At 45.6% G+C, this 23,491-nt stretch overlaps 2 protein-coding genes across 11 annotated transcripts in view; one reads left to right on the forward strand and one right to left on the reverse strand.

Annotated features, from left to right (window-relative positions):
• COL17A1 (collagen type XVII alpha 1 chain) overlaps positions 1-9,470 on the forward strand; it is a 74,337-nt gene extending 64,867 nt beyond the window's left edge. For all 7 annotated transcript variants that reach the window (XM_045022672.1, XM_045022667.1, XM_045022673.1 and 4 more), the window contains 7 exons: positions 2,038-2,175; positions 2,487-2,639; positions 3,428-3,775; positions 4,741-4,872; positions 5,535-5,597; positions 5,866-5,937; positions 7,014-9,470. In XM_045022672.1, coding sequence (XP_044878607.1) covers positions 2,038-2,175; positions 2,487-2,639; positions 3,428-3,775; positions 4,741-4,872; positions 5,535-5,597; positions 5,866-5,937; positions 7,014-7,063 — 956 coding nt within the window. In that variant the 3' untranslated portion in view covers positions 7,064-9,470. The remainder of the gene's footprint in view (positions 1-2,037; positions 2,176-2,486; positions 2,640-3,427; positions 3,776-4,740; positions 4,873-5,534; positions 5,598-5,865; positions 5,938-7,013) is intronic.
• Positions 9,471-16,289: 6,819 nt separating this feature from the next.
• SLK (STE20 like kinase) overlaps positions 16,290-23,491 on the reverse strand; it is a 71,741-nt gene continuing 64,539 nt past the window's right edge. For 3 of the 4 annotated variants that reach the window (XM_045023784.1, XM_045023785.1, XM_045023783.1), the window contains 3 exons: positions 22,223-22,348; positions 20,650-20,763; positions 16,291-19,029 (listed from right to left, as the gene is read on the reverse strand). In XM_045023784.1, coding sequence (XP_044879719.1) covers positions 18,883-19,029; positions 20,650-20,763; positions 22,223-22,348 — 387 coding nt within the window. In that variant the 3' untranslated portion in view covers positions 16,291-18,882. Of the gene's footprint in view, positions 19,030-20,649; positions 20,764-22,222; positions 22,349-23,491 lie in introns of all 4 variants that reach the window. The other variant, XM_045023782.1, reaches the window with a different exon arrangement.

The raw sequence follows: 23,491 nt of genomic DNA on the forward strand, positions 1-23,491 counted from the left end.
TCCAGTGGTTAGGTTAGGACTCAGGACACCTGGTTCAGTTCCCTGTTCTGCACCTCTTACAATCATGCCCTGAATGATTGGACCCTATTAACCAGACAGCTCCAGGGGGAAAAACTACTTTTTGTCATTCTAGTTGGCAAATGGTTGTTTAATTGAAACCCCACCCAAGAGGATTCTAATGCCTTCTAGGAGCAGTTCAACCTGTGTGGCCAAGTTTTACTGGCAGAAACATTTTGGCAAAGCAAATTTTAAAGCTGCGAGCTACTGGTGTTTGCAGAAACCAAATTTTACATCCACCCATTTGTGCTGAAAGCATGGTGTGCTTATCCAGTCAGGGAACAGGGGAGTAATACCATGCGATGCATTGGCTCAATCCAGCTAACCCACACAGGTTGAATATGCACGATCAGTCCATAGACTAAGAGATTTAGAGAGATACTTGCTGAGGAAATATGAGGCTATTCCAGGAGCAGAGAAAGAGGCTCGATTCCCATCTGGTGACGAGGGGCAGCAGAAGCCCTATGCATCAGCTGAGGCCTGATTTGAATGGATTGTAAGTGGTACATAGGCCTTAGCCTTTGGCTGACCTTCTGCGTGGAGGTGAATTTCACCCTCCAAGAATTATTGGTTGTAAATTAGCCACCCAGCTCTGTTTGCCCCACTGTGATAGTGATCATGTTTCAGTGGCACATGTGATGTTTAGCCTGCCAATGTCGCTGTTATCCTCACATCTAAATGTTTTAAATTTGCTAGATAATGGACTCAGTATTGGGCTCCCGGGCAGGGGCGGCTCTAGGAATTTGGCCGCCCCAAGCAGGGTGGCACGCCGCAGGGGGCGCGCTGTCGGTCGCTGGTCCCGCGGCTCCCATGGACCTCTTACAGACGTGCCTGCGGAGGTTCCGCTGGTCCCGCGACTCCGGTGGAGCATCCGCTGGCATGCCTGCGGGAGGTCCACCCAAGCCGCGGGACCAGCGAACCCTCCACAGTCATGCCTGCGGGAGGTCCGCTGGTCCCACGGCTCCGGTGGACCTCCCGCAGGCATGACTGCGGAAGGTCCGCCGGAGCTGCCTGCCGCCCTGCCGGCAAAATGCCGCCCCAAGCGCGCGCTTGGCGCGCTGGGGTCTGGAGCCGGCCCTGCTCCCGGGACCCCCAGGTTCTCCAGGATTACCCGGCACATCTTACAGTGACCTAATAGCTTTACTCCAAGGTAAGCCCTAGCTGTCAGACCCTGCTGTCCACACGCCAGGTAGTTAGTGATATTCTTTTATAGGCCGATATACACTGATAGATTCCCACAACCAACAGCTGAGGGAAAAGCATACTTTTCTGGGGGAGGATGTTATTACTAAACTCCTCCCATCCAAGCATCATCTACAGGAGAGTCTGTTGGATTTCCAGTATCACCTGTCATCATGGTTAACCCTCTGTAACCTCTGATGAGCAGTTCTACTCTGCTTACAGACATGCTGTTGTGCTGAATGAATGTCACAGTTCCATCAAACTCAAGAAATCCCTAATATACTGTGTCTGGCTTGTACACAGTCAAACCCATGAGTGTCTCCTTTGGGCTCTTGCTCCATCTGATGCTGAGCAGCAACGGCAGGACAGGGGGTTCTGACCGGAACCCCACCTCTGTCTGAGAGCTCAGGAAGTGAGGACTGGAAACACAGACAGAGATTGCCCCCAACCCTCATCAAACTATGGAGTGACGAGTGGAGCCTCTAATGCTACTGTACAAAGCAAATACAAATCCGGTCCCTTGTTCTGCACCGGGATGGACTGACCACATGACAGGCCTCTGCACCCAATCGTCATCCCAGTGTCGTCCTCCAGAGGCGTGTGTCTGTGCTGGCAGTTCCTGATGCAGGCCATTCACAGCACTTTCTCCTGAATTCCCCACACACTCCTACTGCAAATAAAAGTGTGGGAGTGAAGCCCTTTCGTCAGTAGAGATGTTACTGCCAGGGGAGCGACGCTTTGGGTGCAATGGGGTGGGAGCCTTAAAATGACTCTCTCTCTCTTCCATGGTACTTTCAGGCTCTGAATTTAGTGGCATTGTTGGACTGCCAGGGCCACAGGGACCCCCTGGAGTTCCAGGAGCCCCAGGAATCCCCGGAATGCCAGGTAGCTCTCTCTCCACATTCAGCCTAGAGGACGTCACCTCTTACCTGCAAAGTAAGGAGTTTGCTTTTCTCAACAGCTGCTGGGAAGGGTTTGGGCCTTCAGAGGAAATGACATTCAGAGATAGCAGGGAGATTTAGGCTGCAAGTTATCTGCCCAGGAGATTTGGATGCATCATTCCCATTAAATGGGACTGAATCTCCAGGCAGCTTGCAAATCTCATCCACGTCTGCGTTTCAGGGCACAAAGAGAGGTGGAATTTGGGGTTGGACTCTTGAAACAATCAAGATTCCAAAACAAGTGTAATTGCCAGGTCACCTTCCATTCACAAAAATATTATTTCTCCCCATCCCTACTCTCCCAAGGTGTGGGATACGCTTCCGTCTCTGGACCCCCAGGACCCCCAGGACCTCCAGGGCCACCTGGGCCACCAGGTCTGTCAGGAACTGGCCACTTCTCCTACACTGACAACGTGCTGAGCGACACATTTAGGAGCGAGCTGATCCAATATCTAACCAGTAAGGAGACTCGGTATCTGACGGCAATCTCACCACCCACCCACTCTGCTGACTGTTGGCTCTGGTCAATGTTATAGTTGGCAAGTCTGATCTATGACCTAGTAGGATTCGTTCTGGGTGAAATTCACTGCAAGGACTAGGTACCATTCAAGTCCCCCAAAGGCTGAAGCGGGACTTAAATGGTACCTAGTCCCTGCGCCAGACCTCGGCCCCGGGTTGAACTGCACCTTTTGCACCCTACCGATTCTGCACCAGACTGGGGCCTAATACAGCACCTGGTGATCCCAAGGTGCAAGGCACTGGAGAGGCGAGGAGGGTTTACTACTGTTATATTTAAAGGTGGACTTGTTATAATTTTTTTACTGTCATTTTCTATGGGGAAGGCATTTTCCTAACGAGCAGTGGAAGGGGGTATGGGTCTAGTGGACTGAGCCAGCAGCAAGTACACCCTGAACCCAGCCTTGCCTCTGTCCTGTGCTGGCAAGTTGCAGAGGGCAACCTTTTGAAAAAGTGTTTTTTAATCTGGGGAGCCTCCATCTTTGGGCTCCGTGCCTCAGTTTCCCCATCTGGGGCTCAGGCTACCGGCCAGCAGATGTCAAGTGAAGTGCATTGCCGCAGGCTGCATTCTGCAGACAAATCAGGTTGCAGACCCCCCGCCACTGCCCAGCGTGCCCAGGCTGTTGGCCACCAGTGCCAATGTCCCATGGACTCTGTCCTTGTGAAGCAGGGTGCGTGTGGCGTTTGTGTGTCTGCCTGCTGGCACCATCAGCGCCTGTTGTGTTTTGCAGGTGATGATGTTCGAAGGTTCATCTCAGGGCCTCCCGGGCCCCCCGGACCTATGGGACCCCCAGGGCCCAAAGGAGATAGCGGCCTCATGGCTGGGTCCTATGGAGGATCCCTGGGTGCAGGAGGATCATATGATGGATCCCTGGGTGCAGGAGGATCATACGGTGGCGCCATGGGCAGCGATGGGTCATACGGTGGCTCAATGGGTGCAGGCGGATCATACAGCGGATCCCTGGGAGGAGAAAGAGCAGACAGGAGATCCATGAGTTCGAGCGGATCCTACAGCGAGTCATTCGTCGGATCGCTGGATTACAATGAGCTGGCACTTCGGGTGTCGGAGAGCATACAGAGTGAGTGGGAAGCCTTCTCCCGCTGCATGGTGAAACCTCAGCTCCCTCCCCGCGTGCCCTGCAAAGCCCATCTACCACCATCCACCACTTTCCCTTCCTACCCCCTTCCCATCAGATGGGACAAAAATCCTTCCAGCTGAGCAGTGCTGGATGCAGCTCTCTCCTGAGCCCATCACCACTGGGAGCAAGGCATCCCTGCCACCGGCAGTGCAAAGCACTGACCTGCTGAACCTGCCAAACTGTGAGTCCACGGCGAGGTTTGCTGTGCTGCAGGAGAAAATCAGACTCAGTAACGGTGCCACTTCTTCTCCTGGGCCAATGGGCGCAAACTACTGCAGAGCCACAAACACTGGGTGCAGATTGATGTTTGAATTCTTTGCCAATTACACATCAGCCAGAATGAATTGATATTCATTATTGCTAGCAAAAGGCAAGGGACAGCGCTCCCCTGCCCAGGGAAATGAAAATAACCTGCTCAGATCCGCCACTGAAATACGGCTCTGAGGGATTTGCCTCCCTCTGTCTTTGGGTGAAATTGACCCCTGTGCAGAGGTGCCAGTGCAAAACCAATGCACCCCTAAGTCCCTCTTAAATCCTCAAGCTAGGGCTCACGTGGTAGCTGGGCTCTTGTGTTGGTCCCCTGCACAGGGGCCGTTCTCTGGCGATTTAGAAGGGAAAATAAAACCGCACTCCTCCCAGACGTTTAGTACAAGCCATAGCGCCAGCTCCACAACAGTGAAATCCCTTGCAGCGCGAACCTTCTAAGATTCATCTTCTCCTGTAGGAAGAGAGCGTCTCTAACAGGATCTCAGGGTTATTCCATGGAATTCACCCTGCAGGGCTGGAGATATATTAACGGGCCAGGAAAGTGCCGTTCAAATCATCCTTGGCACAGTGCTCGTCTGGCTGAAGGGGGTTCTCTCCTCTGCGTTGTGCTATTTTAAACCCTGCGTTTAATTCCCCAGGCCGAGGCCTCCTCCGGGACATGGTCACTTACGCCACACAAGGGCCGCCAGGACCCCCAGGGCCGCCTGGGATCAGCAGGGTGTTTGCAAACTATGGCAACGTCACTGAGGACCTCGTGGACTTCTTCAGAAGTAAGAGACACTTTGGTCCCTCCTTGGTCATCCCAGAGCATCATGTGGTCTCGCCCTCTCCCCATGCTGGCCCAGCTTTGCTGGCTGGGGCGCACAGCGAGGGTGGGGTTCCCAGTGCTTCTCTAATTGGCAGCATCCCCTGGCCTTTGCAGGCTGCAAGAGTAGGAACCAAAAGGGTCAGGACCAATCTAGCCTTGAGCCAGAACAACCACATTTGCCCATCACATTTTGTGAAACCCTTTACAACTCCCTTTGTACAATTGGCCTATAAACAGCGCCAGCTCTGCAGGCTCCCACTGCAGCTATGTATGTTTAGCTAAGAACTCCCTGCTCAGCTTTCCACCTCAGTGACGGGAGAGTGGCCCAGGCTCTGCACTTGATGGCATCAGTGTGGATCCGGAGAAGCTCGGCTGAAGCCGGCGGGATTATTCTAGAGCAACATCAGGGGAAATGAGCTGAGAGTCTGGCTCAGTATCTCTTGAACGTACAAAACCATTAAAAAAAAACCCGAACAGCCCGTCCAATACTATTTAAACTAGGTAAATGTTCTAGAAAGCCTTGATCTGAGGCTCATTTCAATGCTGTTCAGTGTCACTGAAACAAGAGTAAGGGCCTGTTTGCTGGCACATCTCACTGATGCTCATATTCATTTTCCTCTACAGCATATGGTACCATCCCAGGGCCACCTGGTCCGAAGGGAGAGATGGGCTACCCAGGGCCCAGAGGTAAGAACTGCAATCCTGCTGCCTCCTTGCAGTCACTTCCCATAACCTCTGGCAACCAGCTAGCAGCAGAGGCTCTGTGAAGAGAGGTTTCCCTGAAGCGTGCATCCTTCTAGTTGAGCATTACATATGCTACCTTCAGTATCTGATCCCTAGTGTCATCCTCACCCTTGTCTCTCTCGTCCCAGCCCACTTCTTGCTGCAAGCGACTGGGGATTGACCTGCAGCATAATCATGATGAAATGCAAACACGTTCCTCTTGTTCTTTCAGGTGAGGCTGGACCAATGGGGCCTCCAGGACCCCAAGGACCCAGAGGCCCGAAGGGGGAGAAAGGAGAGAAAGGTATGAACATCCTCCCAGAGCGAGATGGGAGCTCTGCACTTCTCATGGGTAGTGAGAGAGCAAAATGGCTTCTGGTGGCTTGAGTAAGGGACAGGAGCCTGGGTTTGAATCCCGGCTCCAGTGCTGACTTTCTCTGCACCCTCAAGCGAGTCGCTTGACCTCTCTGCCTGGTGGAGAAGCTGAGAGGTGCCATCCACCCCCTCACCTACATAAAGCCAGACTAAATGGCTGGGGGCAAACTATGCAGAGCAAATAAAACAAAATCCACTCCTGTCCTGTGTCAGGGAGCCCATCCCTGGGCTATAACAGAGGCAGCAGTCACTGATTCCTCCCGCAGACAGGGATAAGCAGCCACTAGGGGAAACACACAACCACAATCCCAGTGGCCATAATGCTCCCTCTGGCATGCTCCCAGCCCTCCTCCGAGGGGCGCTATGCAGAGCTGGCACAGAGCTGTCATTTTCAGCTTGTACGCCCCACCATGTCCTTTTGCTGCACTGAGAAGCTTCCCTTGTCCAGCCACTGATGGCTGGATTTTAGGGGCCACCTTTTTGCATCATTCCTTGATATTAACAATCCAAAGTAACTCACACGTGAAGGAATCCTACAGGTTTCCATTGCTGAATTCTAACCCATGGACTGGTATGGCCAGGAACAAGCGGGGAGGTCTGTGTAAGCCAAAACTACCTCTCGCTATACAGTAGATGTAGTGTAGGATAATGGGCGTGTTCACAAAAGGTGAAACTAAGGCCCAGACAGACAGGCTGCACACAGCCCTAGGCGCTCAGATACCATGGTGATGGGCAACCTGATGGAAACCTACATAAATAACCACCACTTAAACCCTGCCATAAGAGCTTAAATGTTGCACATGCCCTCTGCACTAGTGCAAATGTCACCTGGAGAGTATATTCTTACCAACAACAAAGGGTGATTATTCGTCTGAAAGTGAAAGGTAGGTGAATGTTGAGTTGTCACTAGAACCACCAATCTCCTGTGACTAATGAAAAACTCACGTTGCCGTTTTGCTACACAGCATTTCACACACTCGCTCTCTGTCTCCCTCTCTCGCTTAGGTGAACAAGTATTTGTTGGCAGAAGAAAAAGAAGAAGCGTTGGGGTCTAAGTTAAGCACCAGGATCAGTATTCCATACCGCGGGATCCACAACCACCATTTTGGAATCCAATAGAGAATTAGCCTGAGTCTTATTGGCTTCCTGCTAGAACACCTTCCTAGTCAGTCAACTAACCACATAGACTTGGTAGTTCAGGATGTGTCTTTTCTTTTTATTTGATGTTGTTGGGCTTTGAATGACTCTAATTTGTACGTGTCCAACACAGAACTACCAGGTGAGAATATGCTCCCATTCGTTTGCAGTGCATTAACGCCCCCCACACTGTCCGCTGATGAGAAGTGTATTCAAGTTCCCGCATTCATATATTAGGTCTTGTAAGGATTTCCTTTGTCACCAATCCAAGTGTCTTGCATTAGTGCCAGACTTAGTTAAATACAGTGAAACCTGCTTTAACCAACTACTCAAGCCTCCTGGAAAAGAAAAATCCAGCATCCTGGAGATTAAGGCAGCGAGCAGTTTTTCTGAAATCAGAATCTGAGCCAAGGTTTTGAACTGAAGCTTGGACAAAAGTGAAGTAGGTTGTCTCAAGACACTGGGGTGATATCCTTCATAAGGGTTTCAGTGTACTTCCCACCAGTCGCTGTTGAATGGCTATGGAGCATCTCTTCATTCTGCTGTGTTCGATAGCCATGTTGGGTGGTCTGATCAGCAAGCGCACTTAATGAAAGCAGCAAGGTAAGGAACTAGGCCAAACTTCTGCAAGGATCAGGATTTCTTGGAGGGGAAACAGGTGGATGGAGGCAATCGTGGAATTCTCTGTAGTCGTCGACACTCAAAACCTGGGGTGCAGTTATGCTGTCAAAAACTGGAATACGTAATTCACCAGGAATGGAAGCGGGAGTGTAAACAGAACTCAGACACTTGAGCGCACAGTGAGAGAAATATCTGATCCCTGTCTATGTTACAGCTTCCCACCTGCACAGCTGCAATGGTGGGACGTTACCATTTGATTATTATCAAGGTAGATGCACCACTTATACATTTCAAAACCATTTTCTTGGCATCGCCCATAAATGCATTTGGAGTTTGTTGATAAGTCCATGTGATTATGCACCAGAAATGGCTACCACATCTTGTCCTTTTATAGGCCAATGGTACAAAGGGAGTTCATATGACACTACCACATATTGACACATGAACACACACAGGGTGGGCGCCCATACACTATGCAGGTCACGTTGCCAAATACTCTTTTAATTTCAATTGCTAACAGCATTGCCAAGATGTGAAGGGTGTGGGGCGAGTTCGAACTTAAGCACTTTTGTTAAAACATAATTTGTTGATTTTTAAAAAAAATATTTTTATATGGTTTTTTTACGTTGGGGGGAAAATATTGCATTTTTAATGTAAACCTCTCAATTAAAGTGTGTTTTTTAACCCTGTGTTCTCCGGAGCAAGCTTACATTTGGAAATCAACACTAGACTCGGTGTCACAATGGGTAGACACATCTAACAACGTCAGGGTACATTGTCTCAAACAAAGCACAACACAGCATGCGGCAGGATGGTAACTCTGGGCACAGCTGAAGAACCAGGCCTGTTTTCTGCACATCCATCTCATCATGGAGAATTATCAATGTGAGCGTTCTTTGTGCCAAGCCGTCACTGTCCTAATTGATTGTACACTGAACAGTCAACCTAAACAGCCAACTGTCTGCTGACTGAGCACGTGATTTCCATTAATGTTAGCAGGGAATTACACACATGGCTCAAGGGGAGAATGGCCCCTTTGCCCCGCTGACATCGTCTTCATTTCTTCAGCAATCTGATTATTTCAAAATCTTAAATTTATCACATCATTGCAGGGCTAATTTGGCTGGCGAGGGGCCAGCAAAACTGGCCATGTGATGGCTTAACTAGAAGGACTTGAACTACAGAAATTAAAGAGCCAGTCATTTTAAGGCTGACTTGTATGCAGTTTTCCATTTGACACACACAGTTTCACGTCGCCATTTTCATTGTGGGACACTTCAATCGCAACCCCCCCCCCCCCCCACACACACACTCTATCTGGTAGGGTATACTCACTTCCAGAATTACTCTGTGGATAATCCCATGGATATATGCTAGCAAATGCTGATTTTCGTCCATTTAAAGGTGTTAGACTAGAACTGGGAGCTTATCTGCTAGACAGGTTTGGTATCTGAGCTTCATAGACACAATCATATATCTTACTGAAACCAACCTTATTTTCATTCAAAGCTTAAACACCAGCCATCGGTGTCATTCATTAACTCTAGTGAAGGCCATGCTACAAAGCTGATTTTAGCTGGTCCATTTATTTCCTGTGTCATTTTGTTCTGAGGGTTTGGAACAAGGGCTGTGTTGAACAGGCCGGCTTTCTGCATACACAGAAGCTTGCAATGTTTTTAAATAAATAACGTCTACTATTGGGTTGTACACACAATGCCTGTAACTTGATAAGCTGAGGCCTTCCGTTTGTAATAAAAATTCCCTTTAAAAATGTCATTTCGTGTCATGGTTAACTACTGCAACAGTGGTTCAATCTGTAACTGTTTTTACTGTCATACTTGGCAAACCTACCAAACACCTCGTGGCAGGGGAGCTGGAATAATTTGTATTAGGGGAGGGGGGGTGTTGATGAGAGCCATTGAACCAAACTGTAAATCCGGTGGAAACCACTTCAAGCCGGGGGGGTGCACACACTCCTAGTTCCAGCACCTATGCCTCTTGGTATGGGAGAAAGTTTTGTGGCTTCCAAAGTGGTTTAACCAGTGAAATTCTGCAGCCTTAACCATATATACAGAGAGAAAGAGAGAGAGATGGTTGTTCATGGACCTGTAACACTGAATTGCCTCGCTCTGAAACAGCTATTGGTTATCCTGTAACTACACTGCTCTGGAGAGGGCTTGGCCAAGGGCCAGGAGGAAGAAGCTTACCCAAGATGGAAAGGCTGTTTGGGCGGCTACAGCACCTGGCCTGGCTGTTCTTGATTCAGGTGCGGCATTTGGGGGCGGAGGGTTTTGGCCAGCGACTTGGCCATGCCGCCTGGTTTCTCCTCGTTGACCACTAGAGGTTGCTGCACCACAGTGTCTGCTCGCCGAGGCCCTGAGGGCGAACAGGGGAGGTAGGCACTTGGGGCAGGCCACATCCCACCACGGCGGCCCCTCCCTGCCCCGCAGGCCAGAGGCTGGGGGGCAGGAGAGCGGGGTGCTGGGGCAGAATGAGAGGGAGTTTGCTGGGAGGAATGAGGGGGTTGCCTCAGGCCTGGGGGGGTAGGGAATGTGGAGGAAACTCCCTCAGGAAGCTTGAGACAGCCCAGGGGCTGCACGAGGGGAATTGGCTGTCCAAGGAGGGAGGAAGAGTGGGGGGGGGGCGCTTCCCCTCTCATGGGTGTGTGCTCCTGTTTGTGTTTCTTTTCAGGTTGAATTTTGCTGTGAGACGTACAGTCAGTCAGGCCCTTGGGGGAGGGATGTGTTCAACTTCTGTGGCGTTTAGAAATCAGGATCAGTCCCCAAAACACTAATTTTAAACCTCATGATTTTTAAGCGATTCACGTGATTTTAGGGGATTGTCTTATGATTTTTTACTGAGGTGGCTGGCAATAATTGTGTGCACGTGTAGGTGTAGGCACCACCCTTGACGCTTTCTGGATGCCTCAGGACACTGTCCGCAGAGCTTCTCATCTGTAGCTCATTGGTATTAATCTAGCCCAGCTCAGTAGGAGTTTGCATGTAATGGAAGCTTGGCAGGCCCTATATGACATGAGTTTGATGGGTCTCTCTGCTCCAGCTTTCACAACACAAAGTGCAAAGCCTGCTTGTTAGTAATTGTCTGACTCACCAGAAAGCCCAAGAACCACATGGGCTATGGAGACTGCTTGAAGCTGGAGGGCCTGTTGCTGTAGATTAATTCCCAGGCTAAAGCGTTCTGACAGGGCAGGTTTTGGGAACCTTGCTCTGCTTCTCTTCTGCAGTGGAGCTCAACAGGGGCCTTCGTTTACCAGTGCCGTAGCAGGGTTGTCTTTCACCATCAATAAATCCACACTATTGTTTAAAGCTGAAGTTTGTTTCTATACAAATTATTTGTAAATATGCAAAATAGCTCATGAAATAATTTGCATAACATCACAAAGGGAGCTGTGCAAAATGTGGTCGCTGGGTGTAGTATGTCGGACACACGTTTGCTGTGCAGAGTGCTGCGGGCACTGATGTTGCTGTATAAAATCTGAACAGATAGTGGAGCTGTCGCACTCAGTCAGGGAATGATGACCAAGCTGCAGACAGGGGAACATATCAACTGTCACCTAATTGTTTTGAAAACTTTCCATGCATCTGACTCATTCATACAGCACTTGCACTTGGTACAATCTTTGTTTTTGCTCATGCAGAAGTATGTCCCGGCAAGCGGTGTGTTTGATTGTATTTACAGAAGAATTATGGCAATATTCTACAGATAGCCATGCAATCAAATTACTTTTTAAAAAAAACTTAGAAAACTGCTGATTACTACTGTTTGTTTATTCATAGATTCTTGGCCAATTCATTCATCTCGTGGTGATGTCCCTGCACCCTTCACATAAGGCAAAAATAACTTGGTTTGCAGTTACATAAAACATTCAACAAAAATTGTGATGAGACAATGTAATGTTTGATTTGCTCCTTGATATATGCAGTGCCCTTTGTGTGTTTTATTTATCATAGACAAGCATGGTTTGCTTAGACACAGTGAAATCAATGTTTGTATCAATTCAGGTTCCTGATTTTTCAACCTCAGTCTCCACTTTCTGGTAGTATTAAAAATAGATAGAAAATAAATGGAAGTCCAGATTTTTTTAAATAATATTTTCTCTGGAAAACTGTCATCGTCCTCCCAAATTCTACTCTACCGTCAGGTAGACTGACCAATAATCAAGGCTTTTTGCACATACACATGCTATTCTTCCACAGGGGTCCAAGACAATATTTTGCCTACGTCCCCAGGAAAAGAAAGCAGCAGAAAGAGGCCCTTCATTTGTCCTGGGTTGAATCTGCAAAATGACAAGGGGCTGGGTCCCAGTGTTAGGAATCAGAGACACAAAAGATCTCAGGAGAACCAGGTCACCCCTTTAATGTTTCATACAATTTGATATTCGCCACTGTTTTGAGCAGTTTAATTTTAACTAAGTATGATGACAGTGTTTCCATCACTGCCCTTGGTAGATTATGACTCACATTGGTGGATATAGTTTACAAAACCTACACCTGCAGAAACCCCAAAACCCACAACTTCACCAAAATAGCCATCTGGTTTGATAATCAACTAAGAGAGAAGCTTAATTAGGACTTGATAAATATAGATGAGAGCACTGTGACTATGATAGCATAGGCAAATTATGTGTGCTATGCTATATCCTTCTGCTTCAAGGACAGTGGGGTCTTAGGTAGCATTATGTAGGTGCCAGGAGGTGAGAGCCTTTTGAGTGGGTCCTTATTGTGCTTACTCAAAGGCGGCTTTCCACTTCATCTCATTGGAGCCAAGAAATGCGATGATGCATAAATATGCAATTATTCTAGAAACTGACAATGGATCACCAAAATTTTTCTCCATAGGTGGAGAGCAGGGGGTTGGGGTGCAGGAAGACGAGGAGAATTAAGTGTTGGCTAAAATGGAAGAATTGGGCTTTGGTGAGAAAACTGGCATTAACTCTCTTGAACTTAAAGTCTGAGCATAATTGGCCAAATCTTCTGCAGGAATGAATATATTGACTGCACTAGAGTTACACCTTTAGAGAATCTGGCTCAGCCTAGCCTCTTGATTGTTAAATTTTAACCTAGTTACTGTGCAGAAGAGTTAAGGTGATCCAGTATCACCCACTTTGTTCTTTTGTCAGTGGCTGAAACCTAGACCTTTAACACAACTGTAGAAAAATGAAGACCTCACTGTAGAAACTCTAGGAATGAGGTTACAGAACATAGTTTGGGCCTTACCTCTGGATGGTTACTTGATTTAACCTTCCTTTGCAAAGTGTTTGCTGGGTGCCTATTTCCTAGAAGCAGCAAAGAGTCCTGTGGCACCTTATAGACTAACAGACATATTGGAGCATGAGCTTTCATGGGTGAATACCCACTTCGTTGGATGCATGTATTCACCCACGAAAGCTCATGCTCCAATACGTCTGTTAGTCTATAAGATGCCACAGGACTCTTTGCTGCTTTTCCAGATCCAGACTAACACGGCTACTCCTCTGATACTATTTCCTAGAAAACGATCATGACTCTGGTTTGGAGCTTGTAGCCCATTTCCCACTTGACAAGGCAGGGAGAACATGTTTCCATTTTTCTTTTTGTGTGGATCCGTGCCATATATTAGCAGTTATCTCTGCCCTCACTAAATCCGGAAGAGCTGCAAGGTCTGAGAATGAAACCCTTTGTGGCCAGATAAAGATGAATAGTATTCTACTGGGCCCTATTTCTCTGGTTGTCTTTCATAAGACTTTGGGGAATAAGTGGGGAGACGCATCCAAAGCATGTCTATGGACTCATGCCGGCTTAACTGGCTCTTGGACTCGTTCTCAATACCTGTTACAAAATTCTGATGTTTAAAAATAGGGCAAAGAGGAAATGTGTCTGGACGTATCAAGCTGTGAAAGTTTCTTACTGCCATTCCCCTTCTCCTGGCAGAGTCACTGGCTGACTGAGGGCAGAGCTCAGTGTACTTCATGGGAATTGCTCTAAGTAGCAGATGTTGTTCTACCTGTAAATGTATTTTTAGAAACTGTCCAACATAGGGTGAATTTGAGCATGTTATAATCGCTGTTTTTCTTTAGGAGTTTGGGCCTACAGTATGACACCCTCTCTTGTCATCTCAAGAGCCTTGACTAGACAGACTAGCTGTAGATCCCAGGAAGTTGGCATCCAGTGGCAGTAATATCCCAGCTAAGTGTTGGGAAAACATGAAATTTGTTTTGCTGGAAAACCACCCTTAAAGAATGTCCCTGACACTGGAATTATGATAGTTAGTGGAATTATGATAGTTAGTCTAGTGAGTTACAGACTTGGTGTAGCACTTGTTACACTGGGCAACGGCCACAGGAAAAAATGGTTACTCACCTTCTCGTAACTGTTGTTCTTCGAGATGTATTGTTCATGTCCATTCCAATCAGGTGTGTGCACGTGCACAGTAGCTGGAAGATTTGTCCCCTAGCAGCAACCGTAGGGTCGGCTTGGACACCCCCTGGAGTCGCACCTTCATGGCACCCAATATAGAGCCCTGCCAACCCGTCACCCCCGCCCAGTTCCATCTTGCTGGCTACTCCGACAGAGGGGTAGGAGGATGGGTTTTGGAATGGACATGAACAACACATCTCGAAGAACAACAGTTATGAGAAGGTGAGTAACCGGTTTTTTTCCCTCCCCCCGAGTGCTCGTTCATGTTAATTCCAATCAGGGGACTCACAAGCCCAAGCTCAGGAAGTGGGATCAGAGTCATCCACTGATTGGAGTACTGCTCCTCCGAAGGCTGCATTGTCTCTGGCCTGCTGTGTAATCGCACAGTGCGTGGTAAAAGTGTGGATGGAGAACCACGTCACAGCTCTGCAGATTTCCTGAGTAGGGATCTGTGCCAGGAACGCTGTAGACGAAGCCTGCGCCCTGGTGGAGTGCCAGGTTGTAGCACTTGCAGATGCAGGATATGATCCATGACGAAATGCATTGTGATGACATGGGTAGGCCTTTCATTCTGTCCGTCACTGCCACAAATAGTTGGGCTGATTTTCTGAATGACTTTGTTCTCTCGATGTAGAAAGCTGGCACCTGTGGACATCTAGTGAGTGGAGTCTCTGCTCCCAGCTGCTAGAATGAGGCTTAGGGTAGAACACCAGGAGAAAGAAGTCTTGGTTAATGTGAAACTGCGACACAACCTTCGGGAGGAAAGCAGGATGAGGTTTGAGCTGCACCTTGTCCTTATTGAACATAGTATAAGGGGGCTCTGAGGTTAGAGCCTTGAGTTCAGACACCCTCCTGGCTGAGGTTATCGCCACAAGGAATGCCACCTTGTAAGACAGGTATAGCAGGGAGCATGTCGCTAAGGACTCAAAAGATGGCCCCACGAGTCTAGAAAGAACCAGGTTGAGGTCCCAGACTGACGAGCATTAGGGTATAGCCTGTCGAGCCCTTTTAAGAATTGGCTGACCATGAGAGGTGAAAGGCCGAGATGGCAGCTAAGTGCATCTTACTGACGACAACGAAAGCCCCTGCTGCTTCAGATGTAGGAGGTAGTCCAGAATAAGTGGCACTTAGGCTAGTGTCGGGGATGAATGGCGGTGCGCCGACCAGATTGAAAATCTCTTCCACTTGGCAAGGTATGTAGCTCTCGTAGAGGGTTTTCTGCTGCCAAGGAGAACCTGTCTAACCTGATCTGAAGAAGAAAGCTCCATCAGGTTCAACCATGGCGCTTCCACGCCATGGATGTTCGTATGTTGAAGATGACCGTGATCTTGTGTCAGAAGGTCCAGGAAGAGCGGCAGGGTGATCGGGGCTTCCACAGACATGTCTAGGAGAAATGAGCAGGGCTGGCAGTTGGGACCCCGGCTGGCAGGTACCAGCAGATGGAACCCCAGACCAACAGCAGGCTGAGCAGCTCAGCCCGCTGCTGGTTCGGGGTCCCGGCCGCCGGCCCTACTCAGCCCACTGACGATCTGAGGTTCTGGCTGCCGGCCCCTTGCCAGCCAGGGTCTCGGCCACCGGTCCCGCTCAGCCTCCTGCCGGCCTGGGTGAATGGCAGGAAGTTGAGTGGAGCCGCTGGCTGGGACCCCAGCTGGCAGCTGAGTGAACGGAACCCCAGGCCCGCAGACTGCCATTAAAAAAAAAAAAAAATCAGCACGCGTGCCACTTTTGTCACGCATGCCGTAGGTTGAGGACCCCTGTTCTAGTGTATACTGTACTTTATGGTAATTTTCACTATACGCAATTTTCCTCTTACGCACTGACCTTAGAACCTAACCCCCGTGTAAGATGTGACTCCACTGTATTCATTTTTGAAAATGTATAATAAGCTATGCTCGGGGGGGGGGAAGGGGGTGGAGGAAGGGAACAAAGTGGAAGTTCTGCACCGGTCCTGTATCCCTGTATTTATCATGCGGTGGAAAATGAAGGTGAGCAAGTGCTGATTGTGACCATGCTGTTTAGGGGGAATGAGATTTTAGCAGACCACATTCAGTGAGAAAGGCAATTGTTTCATCTGGAAAATAAGTGAGATTAGGCTTTAGTCTGAACTTAATGTGCCGTGAGCAGAGACATCAAAACAATCTTGTACATCTCTTCATGTTCCATAATCTTTAAAAAGCAATTTTATAAGTCTAAGTACATAAATAATGATTTTACCCTAGATTTTATTACCAAATGGTAATTTTACATTAGATTTCATTATCAAGACATTTCAAAATACTGCAGTTATTTAATGAATGCAGTATGATTGGAAATATTCTAAAACCAATCCTGAACGAACATTGTATGAGGCTTCAGCTGTTACATTTCCTTCCTGTATCCTTTGTGAGATTTCTGAAGGGATAAGGTTACAGAGGCTGGTGAGGAAGGTGGAGGAAGTCAAATAAAAAGTCCTACAGATGCAGAACAAGATATATAGTGTGTCATCAAATATATTAGCAAATGATCATTTAAACCTCCAAAATATTAGAGTGTGTGAAGAGAAAATACATATTCTGGCTGTGAAGTTATTAAACATTTTGAATGAGTTGAACACAAAGTTTAGAGGGGGGAAATTTGCCTGACCCCTTCACAAAAAATAAATCACTAACAATATATTTTGCAAAAAACAGTTTTTCACACAGATGTTCTGTTGACTATAGCGATATAAACACTATTTAATATATTTAGTACTAGTCATTTTATAAAGGTGTAGCTTAAAAAGTAAAGGCCTTCAAAGACATTTTTCACCCTAGCATTTTGGAATAAACATATTAAAGAATTTTGCATATAGCAACATATAACATTCTAGTATGATATGGTATGTGAATTTACAACCAGTACACAATACATATTTATATAATGAAATGCCAGAAATTAAGGCTAGCTATAAAGTAATTTTCAGAGTAAGTTATGCTTATCAAAAATGTTACAAAATTTAAATCAAAACATGCATTTCTCAATTATATTTACCGTGCTGTCAATTTAAACTGTCTGCATTAACAAGCTAAAAGTTCAGCATCCAAGATTTCAACCAAGCCCAATTAAAATTCTACATTAATTTATAATCAGTTCCTTCACATGCGTCAACACTGTTCCCATGAAACCAACATTATATGTTCACCAGTCAGATGTCTGATGCAAGCTAGCAAAATTAAACAAAAATAAAAACTTTTACAAAGACACTAAAAGATCACACCTCAAATGACAGAAAGCCAACACTATTTTACAAATTTAACTTTGGCATACCAATGTACAGTTTATAATACTGTGTTGATATGACTCAAATTCTAAACCTCCGAGTGCGTTTTTCTTTAATACAGTTACATTCCCACCAGCTACATGATAAACATTTCAGATTTTTTCCCCCACTGCAAATCAGTCAAGTAAATAACCTACAGTACACCTATGAAACTGAAAAATAAAAATCATAACACGTTAATTACTATGCGGCAAAAAAAACGCAACCCAAACACGCATATTTTTAAAGTAGTTTGTCTACATATTCAACTTAAATCCTTCCATGAAATAAATTGACTAAAACAAAAATTTCAAAACACTTCTATTCAGATCAGATTTCGGCAATTAGTTTATAAATATGACCAGCCACTTCTACTTCTCTGATGGAGTTTCAAATGAACAGACTTTGGTAAGAACAGAAGGATCCACCTACCCAGTCCAAGTATGTTAGAGAAACAATGTGCAAAGTGCACATTATGTTCTGAAAATACATTCTACAGTTTTTATTTCAGTTTGTAGAAGTAAACACCTCTAATGTGTAAGGAAAATAATAACTTGTGCATTTTAAAGTTAGCAGTTTTTCACCTTTACATATTTTAGTGCAAAATATTTTAGGGTGAGGACTTATGACAAAAATGGCAGTAGCAGCAAGATTTTTTTTTTTACAGTAACATCAATGCTAAGAAGGTTTTTTAATAACAATAAAAGTCTATCCTATTGCAAAGATTAATATATTTAAGTGTTTCAGGCACTGGATTAATGAAACTAGCACCCCATTTCATCATGGATTTTAATGGACAAAACATGTAATGGAGGTTTGGTTGCTTTAGTTATGATGCCAGAGGGTTTTTAAAAAACTTTTAAAGGCATATGCTGTAACTAAACATGTTGAACATAAGACTCTTTTTCTTATAATTCAACAGTATGTTTTGAAGAAATAGTTTCTGCCCTAGTTATGAATGATTTGCTCAATGATACAAAACTTTTAACCTCTTTACAGAAGTTTCAGTTGTGAAATTCTGTGGTGGAGAAATCAGACAGTTAAAAAAAGAAGTAATATTACATCATTTACATGATGATTTGTGTAACAGTTTCTTTTTTGTGACCTTTCTATCTAATATTTTAAGCTTATTTTCTTAATGTCATAGTAGATAACATTTTCTGAGACTGATTTATAAAAAAAAAATTCTTCTTGAAACATCTGAAGGATGACATCGTATTACCATTACAGACTAATGTCTGTTCTTCTATTTAGTTTTCCCCAGTCAGAAACAAAAAGGAAAAATCTTGACAATGACACTGTTAATTGTCTCCACTGAAACTTAAAAGCATTGAGGTCCTCTGATGTAATTTGTAGATTCTACCAAGGCAGAAGCTGAAGATATGAGAATTCCAAATAGGAAAATCGACAGAAGTTCCTAGAGTTACGATCCAGTGGAGTGCAAGCTAGGGATTGGATAGAATTTGGAAATCCGGCTCTGTGTTGAAGGGTTAAGGCATTCAGACTCTCCAGTCATTTTAAAGAAAACTTCCTGTTCTTGAAGTTTCCTAGCAAATTCCTCTTCCAGTGTCTAAAAACAACAGATTAACAAAAGTGTATATGGTGAAGTGCAAAGAAATCCACTATATCAACATGTTATTTGCCCAACCTTCATACAACAGACCACAAAAAATCATGCACTAATATCAAACTGAGCATTCAGAGGCTTTATAGTCTACCACTTAGGTTGGTCTGCATCTGTAGGACAGTTCGCCTATAGATATGTTTAAGGGTCCAATTTATTTTTTACACACACGCATGTGCACACACTCTAGGAGATGTTAAAAGGTAGATAACTTGCAAGCCTCTCTTGTCTGCCTCCCTTGTATCTATTGTGGCTTCTAGATAAGATGATGCTCTACTGAATTTTTTGTACATTAGTTTCACTACAATAACTCCTCACTTAACGTTGTAGTTATGTTCCTGAAAAATGTGACTTCAAGCAAAACAATGTTAAGCGAATCCAATTTCCCCATAAGAATTAATGTAAATAGGGAGGGTTAGGTTCCAGGGAAATTTTTTTCACCAGACAAAAAACTATATATTATATAGATATACACACAGTATACATTTTAAACAAACAATTTAATACTGTTCATAGCTATGATGATTGTGAAGTTTGGTTGAGGTGGTGAAGTCAGAGGGTGGAAGAGGGTGAGAGATTTCCCAGGGAATGCCTTGCTGCTAAAATGAACTAGCACTTGGCTGAGCCTTCAAGGGTTAACACATTGTTGTTAATGTAGCCTCTCACACAAGGGGAGACAGCATAGCAGACAGACACAGACACACACCTTGCGTGTGGCAGAGAGAGAGAAATGCACACTGCCCCTTTAAGTAAGCTGACCCACTCTTAAGTGCATTGTCTTGGATCAGGAAGTTGAAACAGCAGCTGCTGCCCCAGGCTCTCTCCATCTGTGTCCCCACCCTGCTCTATATGGAGAAGAAGGGGTAATCTTTCCTTCCCCCCCTGCACAGCAAGCAGGAGGCTCGGGGAGCCAGGGGCAGCTCTAGGCATTTTGCCGCCCCAAGCACGGCAGGCAGGCTGCCTTCGGCGGCTTGCCTGTGGAGGGTCCGCTGAAGCCGCGGGAACAGCGGACCCTCTGCAGGCAAGCTGTCGAAGGCAGCCTGCCTGCCGCCCTCACGACAACCGGCAGAGCGCCCCCAGTGGCTTGCTGCCCCAAGCACGCACTTGGCATGCTGGTGCCTGGAGCTGCCTCTGCGGGGAGCAGCTCTGAGGCAGAGGGCAGGAGCAGCACATGGCAGTGGGGGGAGGGACAGCTGCAACTGCCAGCCTGCTGGGTGGCTGCAGCACAGGGAACTTAGGGGAGCTGATAGGGGGGCTGCTGGTCCACCCTGGTTACAAGCCCCCACCAGCTAGCTGCAACAGGCTGCTCTTCCTGCAAGCAGTGGACAAAGCAGGTGGCTGCCAAAGGACATTAGACGGGAGTATTGCGCAACTTTAAATGAGCATGTTCCCTAATTGATAAGCAATGTAACAACGAAACCGAGATGACTTTAAGTGAGGAGTTACTGTATTTTCCTGGGATGAATTTTTTTTTGTACTGTCCAATTTGTAACCATCCAGTTTCAGAGTCTGATGCATTATTTATCTTCTGGACCCGTCTTTTGCTTATAAACTGTCCCGGGTTACCTTTTTTCTTGGTCTTAGTTTCTCTCTCCATTCCTTCAGTTCTAGGCTATGCTCTTCATCTAACTCTTTTAGTTTCTGAGTCTCATGTTCAACCAGTAGATGGCATTTTTCATTCTGAAAATAAGATAGATAATCCTTAAATAAAACTAATTCAGATTAGACAATCAACCATTTGTACAGTAACATGTTGTCCTAATTAATTTAAATCAGCTTACACTGTATAATGTGATGTGAATTATTATAACATAACGCATTCTTATCAAGAGCTAATGTTTCCAATAGAACCAATGGTTTTGTGTTATATAATATGGCATAATCAGAAATATTGTGAAATGTGTTTCAGTGGTGTAGAAGATAATGTCACTCAACACTGTATGTGTGTTATTGGCTAATCTATTCAGTGTCACGCAGTGCATGCTCTGTCTAGTCAAGACAGTTTTGTAGGATTCAATTTAAGAGCTTAATTACATTAGAAAGTTATGCTTGCAACCATTTCAGCCCTTGATTCCAGTAGTTGAGGCTGACTGACAAGTCAAAGGGGATATGTCTTTAGGGAGGGAGCCTCAGTTCACCACTGTAAAGAGCAACAAATCATCATCATCTTGCTCCTGAAGACAGCTGGGGGCCAAATTATCCCCTGCTACAGCTCAGAGCAACCTTAGGGCAGCTCTAACTTACACCCAGCTGAAATGGCCCCCAAAATGGTCTGTTCCTACAGTTGGGGCTCATTGAAGCACATCAGTGCTGTGGCCATGCCCATTTCCACAGGGTGCTGTGAAAGAGAGTGGTGTAGCACCAGCTTCCCTGGCTCTATGCCCCTGGGGGATTTCCCACTGCAAGGGGAATAATCGGCTGGTCACTTAACTCCTGCTTCAAATCTGCCTTATATCACTGGAGCAGAAGAAAACAGACTTAATGGGGAACAGGATCTGGCTCATGATGTGCAGCAGTTGGTTTTACAACATACATGTCATGAAAGGACCAAAAATTGAGGCCTGTATTACTGAAAACTTAGTTATGTTCCAGAACTGCAGATGTAATCAGCAACCTGCCCTTTGCAAGACAGACCTCATTGCATGTAGTACTATAGACCTGCTCTTATGGCGAGGTACTGACATCACTCAGAGCAACTGAAAATTCAACTAACAGAAGATGGAGCTGCCTTTCTGTTTTGAATACTGATTTAAAAAAAAAAAAAAGAAATGTTGCCAAAGGAAGGTAGCAGTTAAAACAAAGGTTGGTAAGCACTCTACAAGGTTAATATGTCCTTATGGTTGGGGGGGGGGAGCGGGAGAGAGAGAGAGAGAGAGAGAGAGAGATATTTACACACACACATGCAAGTGTGTGTGTGTGTAAATCTCTATCATTAACTGAGTTATGGATATGAATCAAGAGTACAATATGCTGTATCCCTTAGAAAGGGATCTCATTAATTTCTATATGGATGGGTAATTATGTAAGAAAAACATCATTAAAACATTTTCCTAATCAATACATTCAGAATTTGCTCAGTTTGTATTGATTAACTTGACTCTCTTCATACACTGCTTATTTTATGCCCTATATGTTTAACCTGTAATTGGTGCAGTTCTCTGATGTTTGCTTCACACTGCAACTGAAGGTCCCGCATTTGATTTTCATGTTTTTGATGCTGAGCCAACCTCTCATTTTTCTGCCTCTTTTCTTCTTGAGTAGCAAACTAAAATTAAAAACAAAGAGTAGGTGATTGATACAGTAGTACCTCATATAGTACCATATATTACAAATGACTTTTCCAGAGTTGTAAAGAACATAATGTATTTACAGTATAACTGGACAGAACAACATTACAAGATTAAAGTCATCAGTGCAATTTCCTAATTTTCACTGCTTGAATTTTCCAATATACCCTTATCCAAGGCAGGCTCTCTCTGTCATGTCACTTCTCCATCTTTGTTCAAATCCCTCCCTAAAACTCACTTCTTCCATGAGGCCCCTAAAATGTCAATTATAGTTATTATTGGCCCAAACTCATCTAGTGTAAATCACAAAGCCCTGTTGACTTTAATGGAGCAAACGGACTTGCACCAGTTTAGAATCTGGCTCTATATTTAAAAAAAAAAAATTAAACATTCAATACATGCATAAGCCATACATGAGTAATCTTTGCCTCTCACCTTTCACTTTCACTCACTGCATCAAATCTAAGGCCCCGATCCTTCAAAAAATGTATGCATGTGCTTAACTTTACATACTCAGTAGTCATATTGACTTCAATGGGATCACTTACTGTATGTAAAGCTAAGCATATGTTAAGTCTTTGGATGATCGGGGCCTAAAGTTATCTGGTCTGATCTTCAAGGCAAGAACTATATTTTACTAGTACTGCAGAGTGCCTACTAATTTGGGGGTCTCTGTAAAAATAACAATCAGGCATTTCAGCTAACCATATAACAGGGGTTGGCAACCTTTGGCACGCAGGCCAATGGGGGCTGCGGGAAGCGGCGTGATCCAAGGGATGTGCTGGCCGCCACTCGCCACCCCCGTTGGCCTGGAGTGGTGAACAGTGGCCAGTGGGAGCCGCGATCGGCCGAACCTGCGGACGTGGCAGGTAAACAAACCGACCCAGCCCGCCAGGGTGCATACCTGGCGAGCCGCGTGCCAAAGGTTGCCGACCCCGCCTTATAATATGCACACAAGTTGGAAATATCAAAAACTATTGGGGCACACAACAAACTGATTTGTACAAACAAATTTGGAGAAGGATTAAGGGCAACTGCAAATACTTCTCTTAAATGCAAGTAGAAATGGCTGCTCCAGATTGAGCCAGTAGGTAGAGTTCCATGATAAACAATCCAGTCTC

The sequence above is a fragment of the Mauremys mutica genome, chromosome 7, assembly GCF_020497125.1.
Source record: "Mauremys mutica isolate MM-2020 ecotype Southern chromosome 7, ASM2049712v1, whole genome shotgun sequence".
Lineage (NCBI taxonomy): Eukaryota > Metazoa > Chordata > Testudines > Geoemydidae > Mauremys > Mauremys mutica.